The sequence below is a fragment of the Rhizopus delemar genome, genomic scaffold (genome assembly GCF_000149305.1).
Source record: "Rhizopus delemar RA 99-880 supercont3.17 genomic scaffold, whole genome shotgun sequence".
In the NCBI taxonomy this organism is placed as follows: Eukaryota; Fungi; Mucoromycota; class Mucoromycetes; order Mucorales; family Rhizopodaceae; genus Rhizopus; species Rhizopus delemar.
The window spans coordinates 161,493-188,150 of NW_027137843.1; the positions used below are offsets into that span (position 1 = coordinate 161,493).

The window sequence follows — 26,658 nt, forward strand, 5'->3', positions numbered from 1 at the left end:
AAGTCATAGGCACTGCTCTTTGTAAGGAAAGAAAAGATATAAAGAGAGTAGATGACTAAAAAAAAAAAAAGAAAGAGAAAAAGAGAGAGATAAAGAAAAAGACAATAGAGAAAGAGAGAGAGAGAGAGGAGAGAGAGGAGAGAGAGAGAGAGAGATAGAGAGAGAGTGTGTGTGTCTATTTATAACATGTTACTCCATCATAATCATTGAATTGCTTTGTTTGACAGAATGCCGTCTGATTCTCCGCACCCTGTTGTCGGGTATGATAACGGCCCGAATGAAAGTTAACTCATCAGTACTCATGCCATGAAAAGAAAGCTGCCGTATGAGTGCCCGGTCTAAAGCAAAAACCGAGACTGACCGATCAAAAATGACGAAAATAGTCTTCAAGATCTCGGTCCAAGGTAATACAGTTGAATGAGCAACAAGACGGAAATGTTGAATTCTGTTTCCAGAAACTACAAATCCATGATTGACAACCCATTGTTTACCAGAAAAAAAAAAAAAAAAAAAAAAAAAGGAAAATTGAAAGGTTAAGGTAGAAATCAATTGAGAAGAAAAAAGAAAGTTTATTTCTGCCATATCATTGTACGCGGATGAGTTACCTATCACCCCCTTAGATACAGTAATGTTACTTAAAATAACGTATTCATGGGGGGGGGGTACCTTTTACCCCCCTCTCTTCTCTTGCTCTCCTCATTCTTCACTACCGCTGCTTATTGGCTAGAAATAAGCCAATCAAAAACGCGAATGTGTTTTTATTTTGCAATGTTTTTTTTTGGTTTTATTTTCTTTCATCTTGTCGAATGTCAAGTGTTCACAAATTAACGGATAGTGAAGAAAGCGATTCAAGTGAAATTCCTTTGGATTCTTTAAAAAAAAGAAAAAGACTAGAAGATGATGAAAAAAGTTCTTTGGTAGAAAATGAAGGTAAAATAAAGCTTTTTTTTAAAAAAAAAAAACGTTCTCCTCCCTTTCCCCTCCCACCCCTCCTTATTCTCCTCCGCTCTCTTACATACCTACCTAGACTCAATAGCAAATGAATTAAGAAAGACAAAGAAAAAAGTAAAACAAAGAAAGAAAGGTGAGTAGTCCGATAAGAATCTTGTAGTAAATAACTCGAAAAAAAAAAAAGCACCTTTGAATTTGGATAGACAGTGTGGTGTACTTATTCCACCGACAAACGAACCATGTACGAGAGCGATTACTTGTAAAATACATTCTGTTGGAGCCAAGAGAGCAGTGACAGGTCGAAGTCAATCATTCAATGATTTGATTGCAGTCTATCAAAAGAAAGGTATAGGAAGGCCTCAAGGTACGAAAGGATTCAGATGAGATGCAGACAAGAGACTGATCTATCAAGTAGTGCCTGATAAAGAAGATCAACTAAAGGTCATGTTGGAAGAATCATCATCTGCCGGCAACCATGTTTCGGAATTGAATCATCCAGAAGAAGCAGGGACAGCAGTGGACGATGTGGATTCAGATGAAGAAACACAGACGATATCAGCCATATTGAAGGGCATGAAGCCCAAACCCTTGGGAGAAAGACAAGTGTTTTATGTTCAGAGAAGAAGAAAATATTTTAAAATAAGAGATATTTTATTGGAAGCAATGACACCCAAATCATCTCAGTGTCAAATACCACACATGGATATTTAACAAACACCCAACATCACCTATACCCCCCCCCTCGTTCTCTTTCCATCCTCTTTTAACCCCCCCCTTCTACTCCATCGTTCGCTTATGTCCAGCGTACGGGACACATCTGCACTGAACATCATGTTTATCAATCTTTCAAGTAATGAAGTAAAGCAACCCTTTCTTTTGATTCCAATCTTGCCTTTCTGGCCCACTCTTTTCCCTTCTCCTTTGGTTGCCATTTTTTTTCCTTTTCGATTTCTTCATGACTGTGTGTCACTCGTTTACGACTCCTTTGATCTTTATGGCCAAGACAGAGTCGATCTCGTTTGAGTACTGTCGCCACAGGGTGTCTCTTCCCCTGTCCTTCTTTGCCTAAACCCTGTTCGTATTGCCAACCTTGCGATCGTAGCATGTGAAAACCGACATTGTCGCCATTCAAGACCAATATGTCGGCTGAAGGCATTGTGTCCTGACTGACCATGTGTGCCGTGCCTTGAATATGTCGTTGGTGATCCGCTCGAGGAACAGAGAGTTGACAACTTGAACACCAGATACTGTCTTGATTAGCAGACACTGTCTTTTTGGGTTTGGTTGAAGTGATGGATTGATAAATCGAGGCAATCTCATCTCCACTGGACCCTTTTCTTTCCTTCACTTCTTTTTCTTTTTCTTTTGCTTTTATGAATTCAATCGGACGAGCATATTTTGAAATGGTCTTTTTCATTGCAGAAAAAGAAGAGGGAAAAAAAAAAAAAAAAAAAAGAGAGCGAGTGACTGTGATAAGGGTTTCACAAATCAATTTGTATTAATTTTAATACTTTTCGTTTCATTTGTATTTAAGGATGAGACTTGTTGCCACTTTTCAAGGAAATTCATCATGCGTTTCCCTGACCTCCCCAATAAAATTCCTCTGTTCTCCTGAATACTCCCTATTGCAAAGAAAGTAAAAAGAAAGAAAAAAAAAGAGAGAGAGAGAAAGAGAGAGAGAGAGAGGAGAAGGGAAAAATGATGCGATTTCCATATTCAATCAAGAGGCTATCGGTCTTATGAATGATTTAAAAAAAGATGGTCATACACGTTTTTGTTCCCTTTTTTTTTATTATTTATTATTATTTATTTATTTTATAAATGTATTTATCAGCTATCAATAATTACTTAACACCCAGTGAAGAAGAAGACAAGACGAGTCAATTGATCAATCAAGTCAAAGACACAGCCCTTCGACTCTCTCTGCAAGAAGAATATCAATCGATCCAAAAAGACCATCAACGTATCGTCAGTCTACTTTCACAAAGATCGGACACACTTTATCAAGAAAACGAAGAACTAAAGTTGATTGTGCACGAAAGTCAAAAGAGATATGAGAAGGCTGTACGAGAGATGCAGTTTTATAAAAAGAAGTGTGAAGATGATTCTGAAGTGTTTTATGAAAGACAACGCAATAATTCAGGCACGAGTTTATTCAGTGCCAATTCAAGTCAGAGTACTGAAGGAAGTGTGTATTCAGCCAAAATGTCCTCTCAACGCTCCTCGGTCTATCAGACGGGAAATTCGATCATTCAGCAGCGCAAGTCGGATCCGTTGGGATTTGGTGGATCGGATGCACTTTGGGATACGATTGCTAAAAGTCAAGGGAGTAGTGATGTGACGGTAGAGAAGATAATCAGGTAAGGAAAAAAAAAAAAAAAAAAAAAGGAGAAGAGGGGGAAAAGGAAAACTGATGAGGTCATTTAGCAATTTCTTACGTCGAGGTGGATCACCGAATACAGCCAAACAGTCAGCCTCGTCTCATGCTGTCAAGTATGGTTATGGTATGATTCATGCGTTGATTGTCATCAAAGCACCTCGTCCGCTTGATTTACTCTTACAGCAAGGAGCCAATCCGAATGTCATCTCACTCGGTCAGACAGAGGAAGACAAGGTAAATGAAGAATACAAGAGAGAGAGGATGTGAGGCCTGATGTCTGTCTAGGTCTCGCCCTGTTACTTGGCAGCCAAGGTGGGTTGGCTTGCCGGACTTCAAAGACTGGTTCAGGCAGGTGGGGATTTGATGTCTGCGAGAGGTGAAGGGATCAAGAAAAAGACGGTACTGCATGTAGCAGCCGAAGAGGGTCATCTGTCATTGGTGGAATACATCATTCACCACACCCAAGACGTATTGAATCAGGAAACAGATGGTGAAGGTAAGTGAGGCTGTCATGCTTTCTTGTGCTGAAGGTTGTCTAGGTGCCAATGCTTTACACTATGCCTCCGCATCAGGTCATACAGACCTTGTGGCTTACATCATCCGAACCTGTCAGCTCTCTGTAGACAGCCTTGACAACCGAGGCGAGACACCCCTTCACTGGGCCTCTCGTGCAGGTCAGTTGGAGGTGGTGAAGTTGTTGGTAGAGAAATACAAAAGTGATGTGAATGCGTATCTGACAAAGAAAGTGAGCACACCCTATGATTTGGCTAAATCGACTGGAAATAAAAAGATTGTGGATTATCTCAAGCAAATGGGTGGTATGACATCAAAAAAGATGGATAAAAAGAAAGAAGAAGAAGTACCCAAACATTTGGAATCGGCTTTGACAAGAAATGGATTCTTTATGGATTGAAAAAAAAAAAAAAAAAAAAAAAAAAAAAAAAAAAAAAAAATTGTAAACTATTCAAATTCATGTGTGTAAAAAGAGTTTCCCTCCCCCCCCCCCTTTTTTTTTGGTTTTTGACTTGTGAAATCATATGTTTATATTTTATAGTAAAAAAGTATACTATTTATATGTAAAGGGTTGATCAACCTTATAAAAAATGGAGATATTTTATTATTCATAAATGCATTTATAAATTTTTTTTTAAAAAAAAAGGATGTAAACAAGGAAAGAGGGAGGAGCGTGTCATAAGCATGAAAGAATATGTATAGAGAAAGAGAAAGGAGGGAGGGGAGCATAGAAAGGAATTTTACAAAAAGATGAGAAATAGAATTGATTTTACGCATTTAAATGTCTCAATACTTCAGTGTCTTCGATAATGACTTGTGATGGTTGTTGATCACTGATGAATGAGACGACAGCTGAGTGTTGATTTGACTGAATGTCATGTTGAGGTGGACATTGAATGATAAAAAAAGGTAAATCGATTCTATCTGTCGAAGGTTGTTGTTGATTTCTCCAAATGATGTTACGAATATGTACATGTTTTGACATTTTATCTTTTACTACACCACGTAATAAATCCAAAGAGTTCATCAAATCAACCTGTCTTTCTTGTTCTTTTCTTATCTCTTTCAACAGCAGATCATCACTGGTTGACTTGTAGCATTCTGGAATACCAAGCCATTTGATGACCTTTTTGTCTTTGGTGATAATGTTCATGGCCATAAGAACATTGAGCGCATCATAGACTCGACGTCTTATATTCTTTTGATCGTAACTATGCTTCTGCTGAGGATAAGTAAAAGGAAAGAGAATGAAGAGAACTTACATTGGTTGTGCCCAAGGATGTTTGAATATCCATGGCCAATTCATCTGCCACTTCATTGTAAGTGGTTATTTTCTTTTGAGCCACTTTATCACATACTTGCTTACTAAAATGGCGTAGTCCTTTTGTGGCGCGAGGCAAGAAATCGGCATGATTTGTCTTTCGTTTGACGATGCCTTGTCTTGGTCTTCCTCTTTTGATCACAGGTGTTGGTTCTGTGTTGAGCAGGGAAGCTATTGAGTTTTTACGCGAAGGTGTGAAATCTAATTCTTCACTGGATGGACTAGAAGAAGGTGTCAGGACGTGTTGAATAGGTGGCAAGTAGTAATAATCATCCTTTTTTGGTGATTTATTTAATAAAAAGGGTCTTAGTTCTACATTATCATCCAGTAGATTGGATCGCTGATTGGATAAAGGAGGAGAAGGCAGCGAGAAGTGGATATTAGGGAATAATGTGGACATATGGTTTTTCTTCTTTTGGGTTGGGAACTGTAGACAATGAAAAAAAAAAAAATTGAAAAGGGTTTTTGAACGGGGGGGGGAAAGGGAAAAAGAGGGGGGGGGTAAGGGATTGGGAAAAGGGGGAAAAAAAAAAAAAAAAAAAAAAAAAAAAAAAAAAAAAAAAGATAAAGAAAAAAGAAAAAGTTTGTTGAATAAATAATAAATAAAAAAAAAAAAATAAAAAAAAAAACAACTTTAAAACATGTTTTCATTGCACTTTCTGTCAAACGCAGCTTTTTTGTTTATCCCCTTTCTCGGAATATCCGTGCTCAAGGTTTTGATTTCAATTCCGACTTATACTTCCGGAACACTTTTATTTTTCAATAAAAAAGAGACATTGAAGAAAAGAAAACACGAAAGAAGCGTGTTTTATGTGAGCTGTTGATGAATGTCGCGTCATTTCATACGATTTGATCCTTCTTTTGTTTAAAAGAAAAAGAAAAAAAGTAAAAAGAAAAAAAAAACTATGTTTTGTTGGGACACAGACATTTCACATGTAAAAAATAGCTTTTTTTTTTTTTTTTTTTGTTTATATTGAAACTCTTTTAGATGTCGTTAGTCTAATATGGTTTCGGAACCACTTTTTAGGAAAGAAAACGCTTATTATTTAGCCCGCCAAAAAAAAAAAAGATGATGCATTGATAATTTGAGTAACAAATACCTTCTTTTTATAGCAATAAATAACTCGTATCAAAAAAAAAAAAAGCGAGAATGTGAGTGTGAGTGAGAACCCTTAACTCCTTGACATGTCTAAAAAAAAATCCAGGTTTCAAAATATGCGAGTTCCCTCCCTTTTTATCAGTGTTCTTGTTCATCTCCGAAACGGGAACATAGTCATAGGTCTACTTGTAAAAAGAAGTAGTCTCATCAAAACCAACCAGAAAGTCTTAACATCACCACCTTGTCTGTGCAGTGATGATGAAAAGTAAGACAGGGTCACTAAAAAAGGTTAAAGTTTATTTTTTTTTTTTCTGTAGGATGACTGTCCTTCTATTTATTTTTTAAAACGCGCGCGCAAAAAGTGTATAGGTTCGATCTGGCACACAGGATTGAAGCCAAATGAAATCTCGAATGTTTATAAAATGTGTATTTTATCGGAGACTCAAGTTTTGTTATGCATTTGATGACATTGAAGTAGAAAAAGAAGTTTATTTCAATGTGTATTGCATATTTCAATTAAGAATATCTTTTTAAAATCATAGTTTATTCATTTTAATAAAAGTTTCATTTCATTTTCTCTTTTTGATCTACACACACACACTCATCTTTCTTCTCTTTTTCTATTGACAAGAACCCTATTTGAAAAAAAAGAAAAAAAGAAGATCATCTAAAGCACTTTTTTATAGTCCGATGTTTACATAAACAAACTATCTGATTTTCTCTCTCTTTCTCTTTTTTATTTTTCTTGTTTTTATTCTATCCGTGTCAGAAGTAATAAAAAGAAGAGGGAAAGAAAGAAAGGAAGAGAGAGAGAGTGAGTGAGAGTGAGAGATGGCTTGTGCCCCTGTATAGAGTTTGAAGACTCAAGTTACACAATTGACTCACGTGGCAATAATGAAGGACCTTTGACTGGGTCTCGCGTATTCAGAATGAAATGAGGTGTTTAATAAATACAGGTGCAGAGGTATAATAAGAAGAATGAAACTCTTTCTGTATTTACTGTAGGATGAATCTATAAAACAGGTTCATGTCATTCTATGGCAAGAAACCGGAAATAAAAAAAATAAAAATTGAGACACAAAATAAAGAGCAAAATAGACTCTCTCTTTTTTTTTTTTTATTTTTTTTTTTCTTTTCCTTTTTCATAAAGAAAATGCCTGCTATTGTCAATACATCAACCATCATCAATTCTAAAGAATTATCTTATAAAGAAATGATTAAACAATTAGCCGCTCAAACAATCAATAAACCCTACGGAGATATCCCACCACCCACAAAACGTAAAAAGAAGAAAGAGCCAACGATGAGACGACGGATGTCTCATATTGAGGATTGGATCATGGTTGACAGTAAAGAATCACTACCAGATGAACAAGAGCTTTTATCCACAGATGATTTCTTTCTTACTCATGTCTTGCCTTTACATATGCCACCTCCTTCTCTCAGTGAAATAACAAAACAAAATGTCTTGTTCGGTCGGTCACTGACCACCACACAATCTTGTACAATCACCACCTCACCACCTCTACTGGCCAACACAGATCAAGAATTATGGAATGAGACAATAGCCAAATTAAAGAAATCTCTTCTTATTTCACCGCAGCAGCAACCACCCTCACCATCCAAACTACCTTTAAAACACCGTCGACGATCAGAAGCAACAACACAACCAAGATTTAATCCTCTGACCAATACTTATACCAGAGACACAAGATCCAATTCAGATCATTTAAGAATCATTTCTGCTGAACTCAACATGATGCGTTCACGTAAATTACTAAGTCCTTTAAAGCCCAGAGGGTTTCTTCCGAGAAGAAAAGATGTTTTTATACGTGGAACTTGTCGCAAAGTGTCTCCACTTGTATTTGAAATAAATTGATTTTATTTGTATCTTTTTTCCTTTACTCTAGTAGACTTTAAGCGTCTTCTCTAGACTGATTGACTTTTTTTTTTTTTTTTTTTTCTTTTAAAAAAACACAAGATTTACAATATGGTTTCAAGAAAAGAGAGAAAGAAAGAGGGCTGACAGTTTTTCTTTTTCCTTAGGGTCAATAAAGTAATAAAAAAAAAGGCTGAAAAGTTGAATGAACTCAGCCCATAAGCATAAAAGTGAATTTTAATCAAAGCAAATAGATTAATTGGTTTCAATTTATTAAATCATATTCCGTGTATCCTTTTGATTTTAAACAAACTAAAAATAATATAAAGGACATGAAGGGAGAGGTGAATTGGGCTGGATCTGCAAATAGCACCGAAAGGAGGGGGGAAAGAACGAGGATCCTGTTGTCATCACGACAACAAAAAGTTAATTTAGTATCTCCCTTGAACTGTTTCTCTTGGCAAAAGGATGGAATTTTAAATGGACTAGAGATAGCCTACAGGATGTTGTCCTTGTTGGCTTAAACTATATCCTCATCAACAGCATAAATTAGTATAGAAATTATTTTTAAACCTATTTTTTTTTTTTTTTTTTTTTTTTTGTTCTCCCTTTTTTTTTTATTCTTTTCTTTTTTATACATCAATGCCAATACAAGATGCTGTTTGGGGCCCCTTGACGATTGCGTTAATTGCCAGCATGACTCAAGCTTTTGGCATTTCCATTCAAAGAAAATCACATCTCATCACTGATAATTCTATTCCACTTTATAAACGACCTCTCTGGGTTTCTGGTTTTTTAATTTATACCATTTCCAACTTGGTAGCATCCACATGTACCATTGGCTATTTACCGATTGTCATCTTGGCTCCTGTGGGTGCCATTGGATTAGTCTTCAACGCTCTCTTTGCCAAGTGGGTCTTAGGTGACCCGTTCAGTCAACGGACAACGATCGGAACCGGTTTGATTGTCACTGGTGCCATCTTGATTGCTGGATTTGCAGTGGTGCCTGAACCGAATCACAGTCTAGAGGACCTCATTCAACTTTACAAACGACCCTCTTTTATCGTTTATTTTACCCTACTGGAAACATTTACCTTTTTGGGATTATTAATCACACATCTAATGGAATATCTTTTAAAAACGAAACCAATGTTTTATTCTCCGGATTTGAAAATGTATCTTGGTATAAGGTAAACAGCAGAATCTCTCTCTCTGTGTGTGTGTGATGATTGACTGTCCATTCTATAGCTATGGTGTATTAGGGGCTAATATTAGTAGCCAAGCCATGCTGTTTGCTAAAAGTGGACTTGAACTCTTGTTGTTAACAGTCGTTCATCATGACAATCAATTCATCTATCCGCTCACTTGGGTTATTTTATTTGCATTGGTATTCACAGCCATCTTACAGGTAAACAAGCAGCAGATCATACAAAGCTTAAAAGCACTCACCGTGTTCTAGTTGTATTACTTGAACCGAGGTGTTAAATTATGTGACACCATCATCCTTGTCCCCTTAAACTTTTGTTCCTTCAATGTCTCTTGCCTCTTTAACGGACTTGTCTATTACAATCAGTGGGATCGACTGTTTTGGTGGCAAATCATAGCTGTCCTTTTCGGCATCTTTCTCTTGGTCTGTGGTGTACTCGTGATCTCCATTCAACCCTCCATCACCTTGCCCGATTCACCCAAACTGAGCGCGGTGCGATCGATGCAATCCGACGATTCGCACCCTTTTTTGAAATCAAGTCATTCTTCGCTGGACGAAGCAGTGGATTACTCCCTCAAGAGAAAATGGTGGACAAAGATGAAGCGGTTATGTAAAAGAAACCAGAGAGATCAAACGGATGAAAACACGGGTTTATTGATACATACATAATAAAGCCTTATTTTTCTTCATCCGACACAAGCCAAGAAGAAAAACTTGGACAGTCCTCTTCTTGCTCCTTTTGATCCTGTTTCGATAACGCAACCTGTTCGTTAGCCACCAAAACGGTCGCTACAATCGGCAGCAGTTCTCTAAAGTTTCGTTCTTCTTGCGCACGTGTGATGTAGGACAGATGGTTTAAATCGGTTATGCTGGGATCAATAAAGACAAACTTGGATCCTTCTTGACACATTCAAGTTTAAAAAAAAAAAAGACAACAAGCCTGCTTTCAGGCTCTTTCTTTTTTTTTTTAAACAACAAATGATGCGTATTTCTGATGCCCCTACCCACCTCTTTTTTGAAAGAGAAATGAGCGTCTAGTGATGTTGCTGTTATCCAAGCACGTTTGGATATGCTTTCCATCCGATGTTGGAAAGAACGCGATGCATACTCATTTTGCAGAGCTTGCTGAATATCCAATCGTATCAGGCTCTTTCTCCTAAAACCCCACACACTGTTGACAGTCTTTTTGAACCAGTCCATTTGAAAATGGTCTCTGTTTTTATGATGGTCCTCGGACTGTCTATCATATCATGACGTATGCATAAGTGGCATTTTTTTTTTGCCAATTTCCATCATGGATTATAGAGCCCGCTTCTTTTTGAAGTAAATTAATCACTCATCTTATTTTTTTCAAGAGGACAGTACTTTATTGAATAGGTTTAGCAAAAATTAAGGCATACATTCCTTCGTATGAGATAGAGTCAACAAAATATGCAAGGGCTTTTAAACTTGTAAAATACACAAGAGAGGGCAACTACCGTTTTTAGAGATAGTGTGATGCTTAAATTTTTAGTCCGTCTATTTCATTTTTTTTTTTTTTTTTTGTTCCTAATTCGATGAATGCAACTGACAGCAATTTAGATGAAGGCTATCTTAAAATTTCCAATCAACCAACGATTCAAGTAGAGCGACAAGAACAACGACAGCTTGTTGTGGTCGATTTTGACAAAACCATATTTTCCAAAACTGGTGCGAACAAGGGCTTTTACGCTCGGCCTTACTACGATCGACTTTTGAGTTACTTGAGTGAACATTTTGAGGTGGCTCTCTGGAGCAACTTTCCCCGGAATCTACGGGAAGTCATCTCTAACATGTTCTCCAAGCCCAAATTCGTCTGGGATCAATCACAGGAACTGAAGGGTAAAAACCTTTTGAATCTACAGAAGCCCGCAAAGGATCTTCGATTGGTTTGGCAAGAGCTGATTGGTTATGATGCGACCAATACCATCTTCCTTACCAACCGTCAAGCCTCTGTAATTCATCAGCCTTACAATGTTCTCTCGGTGTCTGATTACAATCCGTCTACATTTGAAAGTGATCACACACTGCTCATGGTCATCAGGTATCTTGAGAACATCCAGCGTCAATCCAACACGGCAAACTACATGAAGCAAGAACCCTTTCGTGAGGATACCATGTGGTATATCGTGACGGATGTGATGATGGATAGAAAGCAGCACAGGTTTACAAAGCTTGGTGTACCTTGGGAGGACGTTCAAGAACAGCAGCTACGCGGAAAACAAAAAAATATGGCCAACAAGGCCAAGAAAGTTCAAGAAGCCAAGAAAGCTCAAGAAGCCAAGAAGGCTCAAGAAGCCAAAAAGGCTCAAGAAGCCAAAAAGAATCAGCCAAAGCAGCAAGAGGCGACTAAAAAGAATCCAGAAGGGGCTAGAAGGCTGCCGCAAGTGGTTACCCAAAAGATACAACAACTACTCACACAACCGCAGGGAAAGCTGCGGCATGAGCATGTGAGGGCAAATGGGTCTGAAGAGATGAAAAGATCAGAGTCAAGAGCATCAAGAGACGATGAATTGATTCTGAAGGCTCAGAAGAGAAGAAGGGAGGAAAGTGTTGAGAGCGTCAGTAGAGATCAAGGAAAGAGATCGAGAGCAGAGCAGGCGATTGCTCGCGTTGAAAGAGAAAGACAGCACAGCAGAAGTACCAGCTTGGATAGTCGAAGTCAGTCAGACAGAGAGAGTGTGGTCTCTGACCGAGAGGAGCAGAGAAGGTTTGCGCTGCAACAAGAGAATCAGAGGAGGAGAGATTACGATGATAAGATTAGAAGAAGGGAACATTATGATGAAGTGAGAAAAGATTATGATAGGGAAAGAAGCTTTTATGATGACTCAAGAAGAAGAGGGCATGATGACGAAGAACGAAGAAGAGGATACGATCAAGAGCGTGAAGCACAGAAAAGAAGAGAAGAAAAAGAACATGAGGCAAAAAGGAAAAGGGAAGAAGAAAAAGATCGTGAAGCGAAAAGGAAAAGAGAAGCCGAGAAAGAAAGGGAAGCACGACAAAGAAGAGAAGAAGAAAAAGAAAGAGAAATACAACAAAGAAGGAAAGTAGAACAAGAAAGAAAAGAAAGAGAGGCTGAGAAGGAGACGACAGCCGAAAAGAAACAGGCTGAAAAAGAAAAGCAAGAGACAAAGGTTACGAGCACTGAATTATCTAATACTACCTCAAAAGAATTACAGGACATTATAGACCGATTTACCGCATCCATCTCTGCTGAAATTGCCTTGCTTAATGCAGCTTTCGGAAACAAGTAAAAGAATCATGATTTATATTGCAACTATTTTATTATTGTTTTCATAAAAATATTCCCCTTTTTATGCTTTTCTTATCCTCTCTCTCTCTTTCTCTGTCTCTCTCTCTCTCTCTCTCTCTTTCTCTCTCTTTCTCTTTCTCTCTAATCTGATACTTTCAAACATAAATCTTTTAAAAGGATAGGTGTAAAATTATCAATATCAAGCCCGGATTGCATCAACTTTTCTTTATAGTGCACTGGAACAAGTTTATGTATCAGATCAGGTCTAATAGATAGTTCTAAAGAAAGCAATATTAAGAACAGAAAAAAAAGGATTTACCATCCTTTATCATGTATTTCTACCTTCTCTTGTAAAATTAAACAGCTCAGGTAAGTCTCGTCCATTTGCCATTTTTGTTTCTGGGTTACGAAGCTCATCAAAAAATGGGTGAACCATAGCTTCGCTTGCCGTCAATCTCTTTCTAGGATCATACTGTAAAATGTGTGATAATAAATCAATCGCTTCAGGTGGCGTTCGTGATCTAAAAATCTATTTTAAAGTCAATTTTTTTTTTTTAAAAAAAAATGTAAGAGTGCATGCGTGCAACCTACTTTTGCTAAGGAGTGAGGCTTAATCGTTGGAAATTTGTGTTCAGTATAATTTGGATTCATGATCAGGACTTCCTCCTTTGTTGGTGTACCCAAGACCTTTATGATTTCAACCAATTGGTCTATTCCACTTTCACCTGGAAACAAAGGTTGACCTAGCAACAACTCACCCATAACACAAGCAGAGGACCAGATATCTATACTAAAAGTATATTGACAGGCCCCAAAAATCAGTTCAGGGGCTCTGTAATAACGTGAACAAATGTAAGCTACATTCGTTCCACCTTCTACTAGCACCTTGGCGCTACCAAAATCGCATAATTTCAGTTCACCCGTGACTGGATTCACAAGGAGATTTTGTGGTTTGATATCTCTGTGACAGATGCCCAAGGTATGAGAGTAAGCAAGTGAGCGAAAGAGTTGGTACATGTAAAGCTTGACAATCAACATAGGAACTCCTTGCTTTATTTTGGTATAGTGTCGACATACACGATAGACTGTCTCTGGTACATATTCCATCACTAGGTTAAGATAGACTTCATCTTTCTATGTATAAAATAATAAATCTCTATCTTTTCATTTCTATCATCTATTTCTAACCTTGCTGTCTCCTTGAGTATAAAAATAAGCCTTTAATCCACAAACATTAGGGTGATGCATCAATCGCATTATTTCCAGTTCTCGATTCTAAATAAATAATAACAATAAAAAAACATTATCTAACGTGTCTCTTTTTTAAATTTGTTTACTTTGTATCGTCTGTCTTGTAACACTTTCTTAATGGCTGCATCTTCATTGTTATGAGACAATTTTATGTGATATACAACACCAAATGAGCCATTTCCAATTACTTTTTGGTGAGTGTACTCCAATTGGACACTTTGTCCGCTCAATCCATCTTTGGCTGGCACACGTATCGTTCGAAAAGAGTCGAATGCATCACCCACTAATAGAATGTTAACTTCTATTTTTGAATTATTGAATTCCAAATTTTGTTTTTTTTTTTTTTTTTTTTTTTTCTTCATTTTACTTCACCCGAATATTTGAAATGGCTTAAGGCAGACATTTAAAGTTTAAAGCAAATAGAAAGAAAGAGGACGAAAAAATTAAGCCAAAAACTGAAAAGATCAGTTTTTTTCGCTCTTTGAATTAAGGACGCCCCTTGCGCTCTTTGAATTAAGGACACCCCTTGCGCTCTTTACATGATTCAGAGGGACCCGAATTTATGACACTGGTACTTTTTCATGTCTATTAAGGTACCTACAACTGGTGGGGAGGCATTGAAACATGTATGTCGAAAAACAATCTTGTTGTTGCAGTAATAGAATATTGAAGTAAAGATGCTTTTTACTACCTGTGTACAGATAAACAGTGTGTACAGTTCAAGAAAAAATGATTTGCGGAAAAGAAGAAAAAGGATTGGCGCATTTTTTTAAATTAAAAATTTAAATTGCATCTAGAATCATTCTCTTTTAGTTTCTCTTTTCTTCTGGCTCAATGATTGCTTCAATAAGAACCACAAAACCTCTTTTCTGGAAATGTGGATTAGGAGCTCTCTTCTTTATTACATTTCTTTGGTTAATCTACAGCCCTTCATCTAACTCTGCATCTTCTTCAGCTCATACCTTTTATGAAAATAGTAATCATCTAATGAAAAAATTTCTTGTAGACACTAATCTTTCTTGTTATTTCAGATCTTAGTAAAAAAGAACAACCTAAAGAACAAAAAGCAAGTTGTAAAGCTACAAAAGACGGTCAGATTTCAACAGAATATGCTGTTATGATTGATGCTGGTTCATCAGGTTCCAGAGTTCATGTTTACACATTCAGTGTATGTAATGAACCCGTCTTAGAAAATGAAGTATTTCAGATGTTGAGTCCTGGTTTATCCTCTTACAAAGATGATCCTGATGCAGCCGCTCGTTCTCTTACCGAGCTTTTGGAGGTCGCTGTCAAGAGTGTCCCTCTGGAAAAGCAAAGCTGTACACCGATCGCTGTCAAGGCCACAGCTGGTCTTCGTTTGTTGGGGCGTGAAAAAAGTGATGCGATTCTCAGGTCTGTACGAAACTATCTTCAGAAGTATCCTTTCCCTATAGCAGGTGATAATGGCATCGAGATCATGGACGGTAAAGATGAAGGAGTGTATGCATGGATCACTGTCAACTATTTGTTGGGTAAATTGAAAAACGATGGACAATCTGCGGCTATCTTTGATTTGGGCGGTGCTTCAACACAAATTGTGTTTGAGCCGACATTTACCAATTCAGATTCGATGTCTGAAGGGGATCACAAGTATAGATTGGATTATCAAAATGATGCATATACTTTATATCAACACTCTTATCTTGGCTATGGTCTTAATGAAGCTAGAAAGAGAATTAAAAAACAGATGGTTGATATGTGGAAAGGAAAAGGAAAACATGCTGATAAAGTACATCATCCTTGCTTACCTGATGGACACGAAGAGTCTTTTGAATACGAAAATGCAACAGTGACATTGGCCGGTACCGGTGCTGGACATGCTGCCTGCAGAAACATTGTTGAAAAGGTGTTCAATAAGGATAAGCTCTGTGGAACAAGTCCATGTGCATTTGATGGTGTTTATCAACCTCCATTAACAGAGACCTTCAAGAACAGAGACCTTTATGTATTTTCCTATTTTTATGATCTGACTCAACCGCTGGGTATGCCTTTGGAATTCTCAGTGAAGGAATTGGGTGAATTGGCTGATCGTGTGTGTAATGGTGAAACAAAACCATTTCAACATATGCCAGAGGCACTTGAACAATTGGCTGATGAGCCTGATTACTGTTTAAATTTAAGTTATATCTATAACTTATTAAGATTTGGTTATGACATTCCATCTGATCGCTTAATACGTACAGCAAAAAAGATTAGAGGAGCAGAAACTGGTTGGTGCTTGGGTGCCTCCATTGCAATGTTGGATCAGGTTGATTTGTGCAAAGCCTAGAAAAAAAAATTTATTTATAATAAAAATTAATATCTATTCTCCTTGACTTGTTGTTGATGATCAGAATATATTTGATATTCTAATATAACAGGTAATAATTTCCAAAATGAAAATTCTGGCCAATAACAATTCACAAATTGTATTTGGCAACCATCACTTGCTTGCCACAATAGAAAGTCGCTTAGTCTTATTTCGCCCGATGTCCTCACAATAATATCCAGAGGTGGACAATCAGCTGTAAATAGCTGACTTTGTATTGTCTCATCATTGATCTCATCCACTGAGATTTTGCCTTCTTTTACTAATTTCATCGTGTTCCTCATAGCTGTAGTCATTTCATCACTTGATGTATAAGGACAGCACACGTTAAATATACGTCTACAAACTACAATTTAATTCTAATTCTCTTTCCTAAGCTCTGGTATGCTTACTTGTCATAATGTTTGGTTTCTTCCATCACTTTATTTGCTACTTCTCGTACGTCTATTGGCAATAAACTCAAATTGCCAATGAATTTCACTTTGATTTCATATTCATGAACAAATGCGCTTTTTGAATATATTAAAAACTTATTCTTTTTCTCTTTTTGTAGTTTACTTTTGTTCACAAAATCCATCGAATGCTTCCCGAAAGAGTTGCATCAAATAATCCACTTCATCTTTGGATCGATTGAAATTATCGATACTGAAAGCATACACTTTACCAATAAACAAAAAATCAAAAAATGTCTTGGCAGGATGCTAAATTGAATACCCGATTGCATGCATATATCTAACACCTGCGTATACACATTAGCCTATTCAGCTTTACAAAGGGCTTTTTTGCTCTTACTTTTTCTAACTGTTTAAATCCTTCATAATGTCCAAACTTAGTTGAAGTTGCTCCTGCTTTTCTTGCAAATCGTCTATTACCGTCTAAAATAAATCCAACATGGCGGGGTATTTTGCCTCTACGTAGCACTGATAATGTGAATTGTTCAAAAAAGTTGCAACAATAGTTGATGAGTGATGCCATGTTATTTTTCTGTAACAGACGAGAGAAAAAAAAAAAAAAAAAAAAAAAAAACCCAAAAGAGGGAAAAAATGAACAGAGGTATTCAATACCAGACATATTTTTCAACCAATAAAAAGTGGATGTATAAAAAGGATAAATTAAAGCAGCTTGCGAGTTTGTGCTTTAATTTATTTGATATTTCTCATTGTATAAACTGTAGAGCATAATCAAAAAAGAGAAATATTGCGTATAGAAAGAATCATTTTGAGATAGATTCAAAAGTTATATTTGATGTTCAACGTATAATGATTCTGAAAAGCCTTCAAGGATTCTTAAAAATATAGAATGCTTCATTCATACATGTATTGCAAACATAATATTGCACGTAAGCAACCGAAAGAGATCAGCTTTGGTACCTCGTTATTCCAATCTATGGGTTCAGAACAAGAAATCTAAATATGTATGGGATATACGATCTACCTAGGATGGAAACCCCTTTTATTTGACAAACTTTATTTTTTTTTTTTTTTTTTTTTTTTTTTTAACTTGGGGATTGGAGCTAATTGAGCAGTGTAAACCTCTATTATACATGGCTTTCTATTGCTTGTCTTGCACGTCAAACGAACTGCAAACTTGCTTCGGCATATATTTGCCTTTATAACTGTACTCTTTCCTTTCTGTTGAATCAAACGTTCAATTTTCATAGGGAAAAACAATTTGTTTTTGATGTTATAAAACGAGTAAAGAAATTGCTGTTGATAGAATAAGACATAAACCATTTGATAAATCAACCTTGGGTCGTATTAAGTGTCCTTTGTACTTGTACATCTTTGTATGATAGGATGTTTAATTAAAAAGTTTAAAACTATTAGAATATTTGTCAAGAGCATAATTTATTTTTTTTAAAAAGAAAACCCAGAAGGAGAAGAGCGGGGGGTATCAAAACTATATACAACACACTCCATTCGTTTGTTTCCTTCTCTCTGTTTAATTTGTGGGCAGGTTACCACCGCGGAATAAGTAAATGAGTTCATTAAGACTCAACCTGCCGACCTGATTCGTTGATCCTTCACCCAAAACGCCGTCAGCAATTGACTATAGAAATTGGGTTGATTACAACCGACATGTTACTTGCACTTTTGTTTTTACCTGTTTTTTCTTTTGCAGCATCAAAATACGATCTTCAATCGTATCATTGATAAAAATACGATGGACATCAACTGCCTTTGTCTGACCGATACGATGCACACGATCGATGGCTTGATTTTCAATAGCAGGATTCCACCAGACGTCAAGCAAGATCACACGATTAGCACAAGTCAAGTTAAGACCGAGGGAGCCGCATTTCGTAGAGACTAAGAGAACAGTGATTTGTGGATCATCAAAAAACTTGTTGACGGTCTCTGCACGTTGTCTGACATCCATCGACCCATCGTATCTCAAGTATTTATGTCCTCTGTTCTTCAGCGGTTTCTCGAGCATGCTTAGCATACTCGTAAACTGAGAAAAGACGATCGTCTTGTCCTGTCTGTCTGTTTCATGAGCCGTTTCATCCAGAATTTCCAACATTTTATCGATTTTTGCAGAAGAGAGCATCTCGGCAACCCTTTGCCTATTTCTTGCCTCTGTCTCAGCCTCAGCTTCCACTTCTTCCATCAGGTCAGGCGCATGGACCTTCAAAAAGGATTCAACATCAGCAAGTTGCTGTCGGTTGATCTGTGCGCGACATTGAGGACAGCGTTTTGCGTTGCCATCTGCCGTATTCCAGTAACCTTGAAAGAGAGGTGAGTAAAAATGGAGTGAAAGAAAGGAGCAACTTACTGTCAAAACACTCTTTACAGAGAAGATGACCACAGTGCATGATCTGCGCATTTTGAGCCACATCCATACAAATAGGACACTCAATCTCCTTGATCGTCGCACCCTCATTCAGTAAACGTCGGACTACCTCAGGATTCATCTGTCGAGCAGCAGCAAGGCTGTCGGGCTGATCAGCATCAGACGCAGCATCTCCATCTTCCTCTGTCGTCAAACTGGGATGAAGACAGGCCTGTCGAAGCCGAAGTAGCATCACCAAGACAGAAGAATAATTCTTCATGATCGTACCCGCCTTTAGATATTTTGTGAATTGAGCTTGAGCTCTGGCATTCACAAAATCATAGTGGATTCGTTCATCGGGCGAGAAATCAATGTGCGTCATGTGAACATTTCTCTCTGGCAAGTTCAAAATCGGTCTTCCATCAATCATGGCCTTCTTGGAGCGACGAAGGGAAATGGCCTTCATCAGCACATGAGCAGCCTTGATGCCTTTTTCAGGGTTGCTTGATCTCATCGGTTTGGAAATCGCGTCTCTGAACTCTTCCCATTCACAGAAAGGTCGAATACGCAAGAATTTGATAAGGGAATATAGTTCGTCGACCTTGTTTTGAATGGGTGTTGCAGTCATGCACCATCTGTAAGTGCTCTCGATCTGACAACTATGATTGATGTCAATAAGACGTATATGTTTATGGGTTATTTACCATCCTTGAGCAGCTATGGTTGCTTTGTTTTTAATCGTATGTGCTTCATCCAATATAACTCTGTGTAATTTAACTTTTGAAAGAGGTCCTTTGCTCGTCTCATTGAAATCCGAGGCAGCGACAGCATAAGAACTGATGATGACTATTAAAAGAGAATAAGAAGAGCGTAATCCATAAAAAGAAAGGGAGAGGGGCTTACCATCAAAAGGTGCAAGTCGATAGGGATTTGATACTCTGTTACTACCATGGTACACATGAACATTCAATTTAGGTTCCGTTTTCGACTCAATCTCCCTTCTCCACTGATCAATCAAAGAAACAGGGCAGACAATTAGGGTTGCCTTCAATTGCAACTCCCCTTCTACATTTCTTCTTGAGGCAGGAATGGTGGATAGATCAACAGCTGTAGGATTCTCACAAGGATTTTGACAGATAATCGCCATGGCTTGAATTGTCTAAATTGTTTCATCATTAATTCATTCATAGTTGAATAGAAAATAAAAACACTTGCCTTTCCAAGACCCATATCATCAGCCAAAATACCACCTTTATTGGTGGATGCTTCCATCTTGGACATCCACTGTAAACCAATTTTCTGATGCTCTAATAAAGTGATACTCATCTTGTCCGGTGTACCTGTTCTATCCTCAGGTGGTGGTGGTTCATCATCCGTGATGTTTTCCAATAACGTACGTAATTCTTTTTCGACTTCTTCATTGGATATTTGATGATTACGAAAAGCAGAATCAAAGGATTCTTGACGGACTTGATTCACAATAGTCGACATGTGATCCTGCTGTCTTAGGGCCAAAGGAAGATTTCGGTTACCTTCATGGCCATAGCCACTCAAGCTGCTACTGCTACTGCTGCCACCAGAATCTTCTGTGGGATAATAAGGAGATAGAGGGAAAGGAGGCACGTACATTCTGGGCCTATTTGGATCCATATCCACGTCAAAGTTACCACCCGATCCCGTTCCATGACGGCGGATGGCGGTTTTGTATTTTCTTTTTTGCGCAGCCGCAGAACTGGCCGCCTCTGGATCGTATGTGTTCCAGGGCACATGACTCAGATAATCCTTGACGCTTTCTTCTTGAGTCATACGAATAAGAGCAGCGATTTCTTCTTCGTCACTGTCATCTTCTATCTCGATCGAATTCATCGGCTCCAATCTGGCCTTCTTTTTTTTATCCTCAGCTCCACGGTCGATTTCTCTCTTGAGAGAAACAGGAGGGTCTCTTGGGCTATCTGAAGGTTGCCATGATGTGCTTTGTGAGCTCGAGGATGCCTGTTGTATTTCGTTTTCAAATTCGCTTTGCAGCCTTCTTGCCAGTTCATAATCCCTTTTTGATTCACGCTCGATCCTTTCCTCCAGTGCCTTTTGCGCACGAATCGTTTCAATATCAATCCCGAGCATTTGTAATTCTTCAGGATTCTCTAAACCTGCCTCAACAAAAAACGCATAAATATCGTCTTCGATGGGTAAATCACTCTTTTGGTTTGCTAAAGGTCTATTTGTATTATTGTCGTTGGTGACAAGAGAAAAACCTTCAGCTGTTAAATCCATAATTTGACTGGAATCACTGTCACTGTCTAAATAACTTTCCTCATGAAAGCCTCTGCTTTCTGATAAAGACTGTCTAATGGCCTCTTGTAAAGCTTCAGAATCGGATAGATCGTCAGTAACCATATTCAGCTCTGAAGAAAAGAGAAAAAAAAATATGTATTTTGTGGCCCTTTTTGGTTCCTCTAATTGGGAGTCACGTATTTGGGACCTTTTTTTTTTTGTCCAATGCAAAGCATTTAATATATCCAAATTCAATGATTGGGTAAGGTAAGGGGTTTATTTTATGTGCAGCTATTTAAAGAAGGAGAGAATATATGCTTTGTGTATGATACCAAAAAATAAAAGGATGGTGACAAAATAGTTGACATCAAAGACAACTTTGTACTACATTGAACTATTCTACTCTTTTAATCAACTATTCATCTTTATCACTCTCAGCTGGTATTGTTTGTTTATTTTTATTTTTCCACCGAAATGTTTGAACAATTCATCTTTGCATCACTTGAACATTTTTTACATAAACAGTAATCATAAAATATACAAGCTTTATCAGTGTTTTATTGCCTGTATAAAATCTAAAGTACCTACAAAAGGGCTTTTTTTTTTTCCTTGATCAGCTTCATAAAATCGTCTTGTTTTTCGAAACCTTTTTTTTTTTTTTGAGAAAAATCATGAAAGGCACCAAAGAGTATTTCATCTAGACCTTTCCTCCTTTTTTTTCAAGTTCAGATCAACATGTTTCAAAGTATGTGGATTGTAAAGACATTTCAAGGCATGACTATTTCAGAAAAGATAAATTTTATGTGTGAATAAAGAGCACTTTCTCTTGTTTGGATTGCAGTGGATGAATGGAAAGTGTGGATAATTTATAGGAATAGACTGATTATTATAAAAAAAATAAAAATAAAACTCGCAATTCTGATATCATCTAACCCAGCCACTATCCAGTAAATCCATTTGCTTTCATGTTGATACGCACTGGATATCAATAGCGCCTTTGATAAGATGATGGCTTGTTCAGTAGAATGATATGATTGTCGATAAAATTAGAATGACACTATTGGATCTCAAAGACAATCATTCCCAATCCAGATTCTTAATAGGGCGCACGCGTGAAAGGTTTGCTCCTGAACATCAAACACTAGAGAATCAAGGGCAGATCATGAACCACACACAACATGACTTGTTTTTCAAACCAGACTTTTTCACTGCTACATCATCCTTAAACCTTTAGTAAGAAAAGAAAGGTAGAAAATCTGTAGGATTCTTTCTTGGACTGAATACAATCTACTCGACTATTTCTTGATTCAATTCAAGGTTAGGGTTGAATCATTTCGTCTAATGATCTTCAACACTGATTCCAGAAAATAGGTGATGTAATGATTTATAATCATCTATTGGATACTCCCCAACTTGGCTTCATGATCATCCTTTGAACACTAATCGATCACAGCGAGATCTTTATTTTTTTTTCGGTTTGACCTACCGTTTTCTTTCAACCTCTTTTTTAAACAGTCCATCTTGTGTTTCATGCCAGAGATCACATACTAATTTGACAGCAGCTTGCGTAACTTTTTTTTTTTTTTTTTTTTTTTTTTTGCAAGATCAGAAATCAAGCAGGCTTCATTCTGAAAAAGACAGGAATCCTATTTTAAAACTGAATTATAGTGACACATATTCTTTCAATATGTGAATTAGCATTGACTTTTTTTTTTTTTTTACAAGTGAGCTATCCAAATTTGGGAATTGATAAAAAGGAATCCAACCTGCGTTGTAAATCAAAAGAGAGAATCACCCAACAATCAGGATAGAAAAGATCACGTTATTTTTTGCTTGCTTGTGTTACTTATTAGATGATGTTGACGATGTGGTTTATATCAACCTTATGTAATCTATCATCACACAAAGAAACCCAATAGAAAAAATGACATAGCACTTTTTCAACCCACATTACGTGCCATGACTGATTTCATGCTACGATTGAATGATGTATTCCTAAACTATATAAACCTCTCTGGTTTTTTCTTTTTTCTTCTTCATCAATTTAATCATCATGGATAACGCTCGTAACAACTTTGCTTCAAATCACTATGTTCGATCTTCTTGGATTGCCTTCTTCACCCTTTGGACTCTTTGGGGTCTCGTCTATTTCCTTCGTCATGCCTTTGGTAGACCAGAGAACCATCCCACCAACACTCGACCTGCTCCTGCGACGGACGATCCTGAAGCGGCCGCGACGACGACAGCAGGAACAAAACATGAGACGAATGGTAAATGGGGAATGCATACGACCATGTATGATCGATTCAAGAGAGCACATCAAGTCTTGTTTGAAAATTCTCTTTTGCTCTTGTCCGTTTTGACCTTGAATACCTTTGGATACGGTGCTACGCGTGCTGTCATGATCTTGTCTTGGATCTTTTTGGCCTTCACAGTCATCAACGCATTCACTGAAATCGCCATCAAACATCACTTTATTCGATTTGTTTTCAACATCATCTTTTATGGTGTCACTCTTGCCATCGGTGGTCTTGCCTTCAGACAAGGATGGGCTTAATTTTCTTACTCTTTATTACTTTTAATCTTAATCGTATTCCTTTTAATAAAATGAATATTCCTCTTCTTTGTAGTCTTTAACACTGAAACATCCATTTGCTTGCATGAATCTCGTAATACAACAAAACAAATGCATCCTCCTAGTCCATGTTTACATGATGCATTCTATCTGTTCATGCTTTCTACTTTATTCTGTGCAAAAGAAACATACATACTCTGTTTTATGAATTCATATGTCAATCACCAAATCCATCAAGCAGAGGCTGATGGATGACTTGTAAATTGAAACAAGAGAAGCATACAATCGACTGTTTACTTTCTGTTTTAGTTTGCATACTTTGTTCCTTTGGCAGGTCATGGATTGAAACGGAGTCTACTTTTTCTCTTTTGACTCGTTTTCTTTTTTTTTTTAAAAAAAAATGTTTCGTAACCCAAGTTTATTTCGCCATTTTCATTCAGTCATGAAACGATCCGTCACGGTTGAGAAAGTAGAGGTTGTAAAGAAAGTCAAGGTGACCAAAAAGAAGACATGGGAGCCCTTTGACCCTTCACTTCCAAACAACCTCACGTTTCCCACGTCCTTTGACTTTCCTCCCAAACCAGAAAAGAGCATCAAGTTTGCTTCCTACAACGTAGCGAGTCTGCAAGCCTGTATCAAAAAGGGATTCAACAGCTATGTGACAGCGGAAGATGCGGATGTGCTGTGTATTCAAGAAACAAAGTTAAACAGCCCTTTGAAGACCGCTGTCGACCCCAAGGTTTATCCTTATCAATATTGGTCCTTCCATGACAAGAAGGGATACGGTACATATCGCGATATCTAGCCCCAAACAGAGCTAACACGTCTCCCCAAAGCCGGTGTGGCCATCTTTTCAAAACATGAGCCTCAGAAAGTGACCTATGGCCTGCCGGGCCATGAGGAGGAATACAAGGGACGCGTCATCACCCTCTTCTTTCAACACCTGGTGCTCATCGGGAGCTATGTGCCCAACGCGGGAGACAAACTCGTCCGCCTGCCCGAGCGGCGTGTGTTCAACGATCGGATCGAGCGCTACATCCGATCCCTTCAAGCCGATGCGAAACCCGTCGTTTGGGCAGGCGACCTCAACGTGGCTCACACGGCCGAGGACCTCGCTCGACCCGAGACCAACCAACGGTCGGCCGGGTTCACCATCGAGGAACGGACGGATTTCGGCAAGGTGCTCGCGCCCTCTGGATCACTGCCGGGATTGATCGACAGCTGGCGTCATCTGCATCCGACCCAGAAAGGACATTATACTTATTACAGTTATCGCTTCAAATGTCGCGAAAAGTTGATTGGCTGGCGTCTGGATTATTTTGCCATCACGCCCGATCTGTTGGACCGGCTTGTGTCGAGTGAGATTCGCCATGAGGCCTGGGGGGCAAGTGATCATGTTCCTCTGGTGCTCACTCTGAAGGATATTGAATTATAAAAAATAGTTTATTAGGATAGGTAACAATAAAGAGAGTGGTCTTAGGCCGCATTTGGTTTTTGTTCGATTTGATCGGGTTTGAAAGATGCGGGAGGGTGGGCGACGACGGTGGGTGAGGTGAGCTCAGAAGGCGTCGTGGGCGGATAATAAGAGGATTGGTATTCATAGTTTTGATAGGATGGCGTGGTGTGGTGATACTCGGTAGGGTAGCTAGGGTTGTAATATTCAGTAGGTGCTGCATAGCTACTGTTGTATCCATATTCTTCGTCTGTCAAATTCATATAGCCTGTATTGGGTGGAACGAATCGACGGGCATGCTGAAAGGGTGAGGCAGGTGCGGTCGTCTGAGCCATCTTCATACTGTCTTGATTCTCAAAATTGTCGTTTATTTCCGTTCGTTCTCCTCGACGACGTGTACGACTCGCACAACCTCCATGGCGATTTAGCCAGGTCAAGACACCTGCAATCACCGCAACACCCACTAGACGTCAACATGAGTTTTTTTTTTTCTTTTCTTTTCTTTTTTTTTTTATTATACCTAAACCGCCTACGACTGAACCAGCGATGATGGCCGTCTTATTCTCTGTATTATGGCCGGCTTCTGGTGTAGAAGATGGTGTGCTGGTAGAGGATGACGTGGGATAAATGTCAGTGGTGGACTCATTTTCAGTGGGTTGTGAACTCCTGCTGCTTCTGGCAGTGGTCGTCGGTCTGCGGGTCGTGGTGGGATCATTCGTGGGATCCGTGGTTGTGGTAGGACTGTCTGTGGTGGCTGGATTCGTGGTTGTTGTGGGATTTGGTGTTGTGGTTGTTGGCGTGGGTTCATTTGTCGTTGTGGTTGTCGCAGGTGTGTCTGTGGTGGTTGTAGGTTGAACGGTCGTTGTCTCTGGTACTACTTGACTAACATCCGAAGCGGCACTACTGACGGCTTGAGATGATACAAAGTTTAATAAAACGAGAACAAGAAGAGTAGATGATGTTAAGGAAAGTCTCATGATGAAAAGCAAGAGAGAAAGAAAGGAAAGGAAAGAGAATGAAAAGAGAAGGGGAGGAAAAAGAGGATGAAAAATTCTTTCCAAATATCACAAGTGTTATCATGAATTCAACTCCGGTAAAGAAACAAGCTGAGCATTTTTTTTTATTTCTTTGGATTGCATGAATTGGTTTAGTTTCAGAATAAAAAAAGAAAGAAAGAGAGAAATAGGTGGATTGAATTCCAATGAAATAAATAGAAGCAACTGAAATCAAAAGAGAAACAAAAAAAAAGGAGAAAAAGGCCCAGAACATGTTGATTTGGTGTAGCAATTGATTTTGTGCGACTAGTTAGAAATGAGGAGAGTCGTGATACAAGTAAACTAAAATAGAGAGTTTGTGACAATAAATAAG

The 26,658-nt window shown here is 38.1% G+C and overlaps 13 protein-coding genes across 13 annotated transcripts; 8 read left to right on the forward strand and 5 right to left on the reverse strand.

Annotated features, from left to right (window-relative positions):
• Positions 1-806: 806 nt before the first annotated feature.
• RO3G_15645 (uncharacterized protein) lies at positions 807-1,662 on the forward strand (the record flags this gene model as incomplete). Its single annotated transcript, XM_067670229.1, has 4 exons — positions 807-930; positions 1,028-1,065; positions 1,159-1,297; positions 1,367-1,662. 4 exons carry the CDS (start codon positions 807-809, stop codon positions 1,660-1,662), a joined length of 597 nt encoding a protein of 198 aa, XP_067526330.1.
• Positions 1,663-2,772: 1,110 nt separating this feature from the next.
• RO3G_15646 (uncharacterized protein) lies at positions 2,773-4,244 on the forward strand (the record flags this gene model as incomplete). Its single annotated transcript, XM_067670230.1, has 4 exons — positions 2,773-3,311; positions 3,379-3,565; positions 3,617-3,827; positions 3,871-4,244. 4 exons carry the CDS (start codon positions 2,773-2,775, stop codon positions 4,242-4,244), a joined length of 1,311 nt encoding a protein of 436 aa, XP_067526331.1.
• Positions 4,245-4,613: 369 nt separating this feature from the next.
• RO3G_15647 (uncharacterized protein) lies at positions 4,614-5,139 on the reverse strand (the record flags this gene model as incomplete). Its single annotated transcript, XM_067670231.1, has 2 exons — positions 4,614-5,063; positions 5,107-5,139. The coding sequence occupies 2 exons, from the start codon at positions 5,137-5,139 to the stop codon at positions 4,614-4,616; spliced, it is 483 nt and encodes a 160-aa protein (XP_067526332.1).
• A 2,278-nt stretch (positions 5,140-7,417) lies between these two features.
• RO3G_15648 (uncharacterized protein) lies at positions 7,418-8,143 on the forward strand (the record flags this gene model as incomplete). Its single annotated transcript, XM_067670232.1, has 1 exon — positions 7,418-8,143. One exon carries the CDS (start codon positions 7,418-7,420, stop codon positions 8,141-8,143), a length of 726 nt encoding a protein of 241 aa, XP_067526333.1.
• A 696-nt stretch (positions 8,144-8,839) lies between these two features.
• On the forward strand, positions 8,840-10,019 carry RO3G_15649 (uncharacterized protein; the record flags this gene model as incomplete). Its single annotated transcript, XM_067670233.1, has 3 exons — positions 8,840-9,333; positions 9,392-9,551; positions 9,603-10,019. 3 exons carry the CDS (start codon positions 8,840-8,842, stop codon positions 10,017-10,019), a joined length of 1,071 nt encoding a protein of 356 aa, XP_067526334.1.
• A 1,142-nt stretch (positions 10,020-11,161) lies between these two features.
• On the forward strand, positions 11,162-12,622 carry RO3G_15650 (uncharacterized protein; the record flags this gene model as incomplete). The annotated part of the gene is made up of 1 exon (XM_067670234.1): positions 11,162-12,622. One exon carries the CDS (start codon positions 11,162-11,164, stop codon positions 12,620-12,622), a length of 1,461 nt encoding a protein of 486 aa, XP_067526335.1.
• A 140-nt stretch (positions 12,623-12,762) lies between these two features.
• Positions 12,763-14,275, reverse strand: RO3G_15651 (uncharacterized protein; the record flags this gene model as incomplete). Its single annotated transcript, XM_067670235.1, has 6 exons — positions 12,763-12,899; positions 12,964-13,150; positions 13,213-13,755; positions 13,810-13,896; positions 13,959-14,173; positions 14,245-14,275. The coding sequence occupies 6 exons, from the start codon at positions 14,273-14,275 to the stop codon at positions 12,763-12,765; spliced, it is 1,200 nt and encodes a 399-aa protein (XP_067526336.1).
• A 714-nt stretch (positions 14,276-14,989) lies between these two features.
• RO3G_15652 (uncharacterized protein) lies at positions 14,990-16,180 on the forward strand (the record flags this gene model as incomplete). Its single annotated transcript, XM_067670236.1, has 1 exon — positions 14,990-16,180. The coding sequence occupies one exon, from the start codon at positions 14,990-14,992 to the stop codon at positions 16,178-16,180; it is 1,191 nt and encodes a 396-aa protein (XP_067526337.1).
• Positions 16,181-16,206: 26 nt separating this feature from the next.
• On the reverse strand, positions 16,207-17,194 carry RO3G_15653 (di-trans,poly-cis-decaprenylcistransferase; the record flags this gene model as incomplete). Its single annotated transcript, XM_067670237.1, has 4 exons — positions 16,207-16,558; positions 16,612-16,728; positions 16,778-16,920; positions 17,012-17,194. The coding sequence occupies 4 exons, from the start codon at positions 17,192-17,194 to the stop codon at positions 16,207-16,209; spliced, it is 795 nt and encodes a 264-aa protein (XP_067526338.1).
• A 966-nt stretch (positions 17,195-18,160) lies between these two features.
• RO3G_15654 (uncharacterized protein) lies at positions 18,161-21,385 on the reverse strand (the record flags this gene model as incomplete). The annotated part of the gene is made up of 6 exons (XM_067670238.1): positions 18,161-18,268; positions 18,323-18,945; positions 18,995-19,650; positions 19,696-19,837; positions 19,895-20,140; positions 20,332-21,385. The coding sequence occupies 6 exons, from the start codon at positions 21,383-21,385 to the stop codon at positions 18,161-18,163; spliced, it is 2,829 nt and encodes a 942-aa protein (XP_067526339.1).
• A 1,930-nt stretch (positions 21,386-23,315) lies between these two features.
• RO3G_15655 (uncharacterized protein) lies at positions 23,316-23,819 on the forward strand (the record flags this gene model as incomplete). Its single annotated transcript, XM_067670239.1, has 1 exon — positions 23,316-23,819. One exon carries the CDS (start codon positions 23,316-23,318, stop codon positions 23,817-23,819), a length of 504 nt encoding a protein of 167 aa, XP_067526340.1.
• Positions 23,820-24,237: 418 nt separating this feature from the next.
• RO3G_15656 (uncharacterized protein) lies at positions 24,238-24,642 on the forward strand (the record flags this gene model as incomplete). Its single annotated transcript, XM_067670240.1, has 1 exon — positions 24,238-24,642. The coding sequence occupies one exon, from the start codon at positions 24,238-24,240 to the stop codon at positions 24,640-24,642; it is 405 nt and encodes a 134-aa protein (XP_067526341.1).
• A 671-nt stretch (positions 24,643-25,313) lies between these two features.
• RO3G_15657 (uncharacterized protein) lies at positions 25,314-26,267 on the reverse strand (the record flags this gene model as incomplete). The annotated part of the gene is made up of 2 exons (XM_067670241.1): positions 25,314-25,753; positions 25,811-26,267. The coding sequence occupies 2 exons, from the start codon at positions 26,265-26,267 to the stop codon at positions 25,314-25,316; spliced, it is 897 nt and encodes a 298-aa protein (XP_067526342.1).
• Positions 26,268-26,658: the final 391 nt, after the last annotated feature.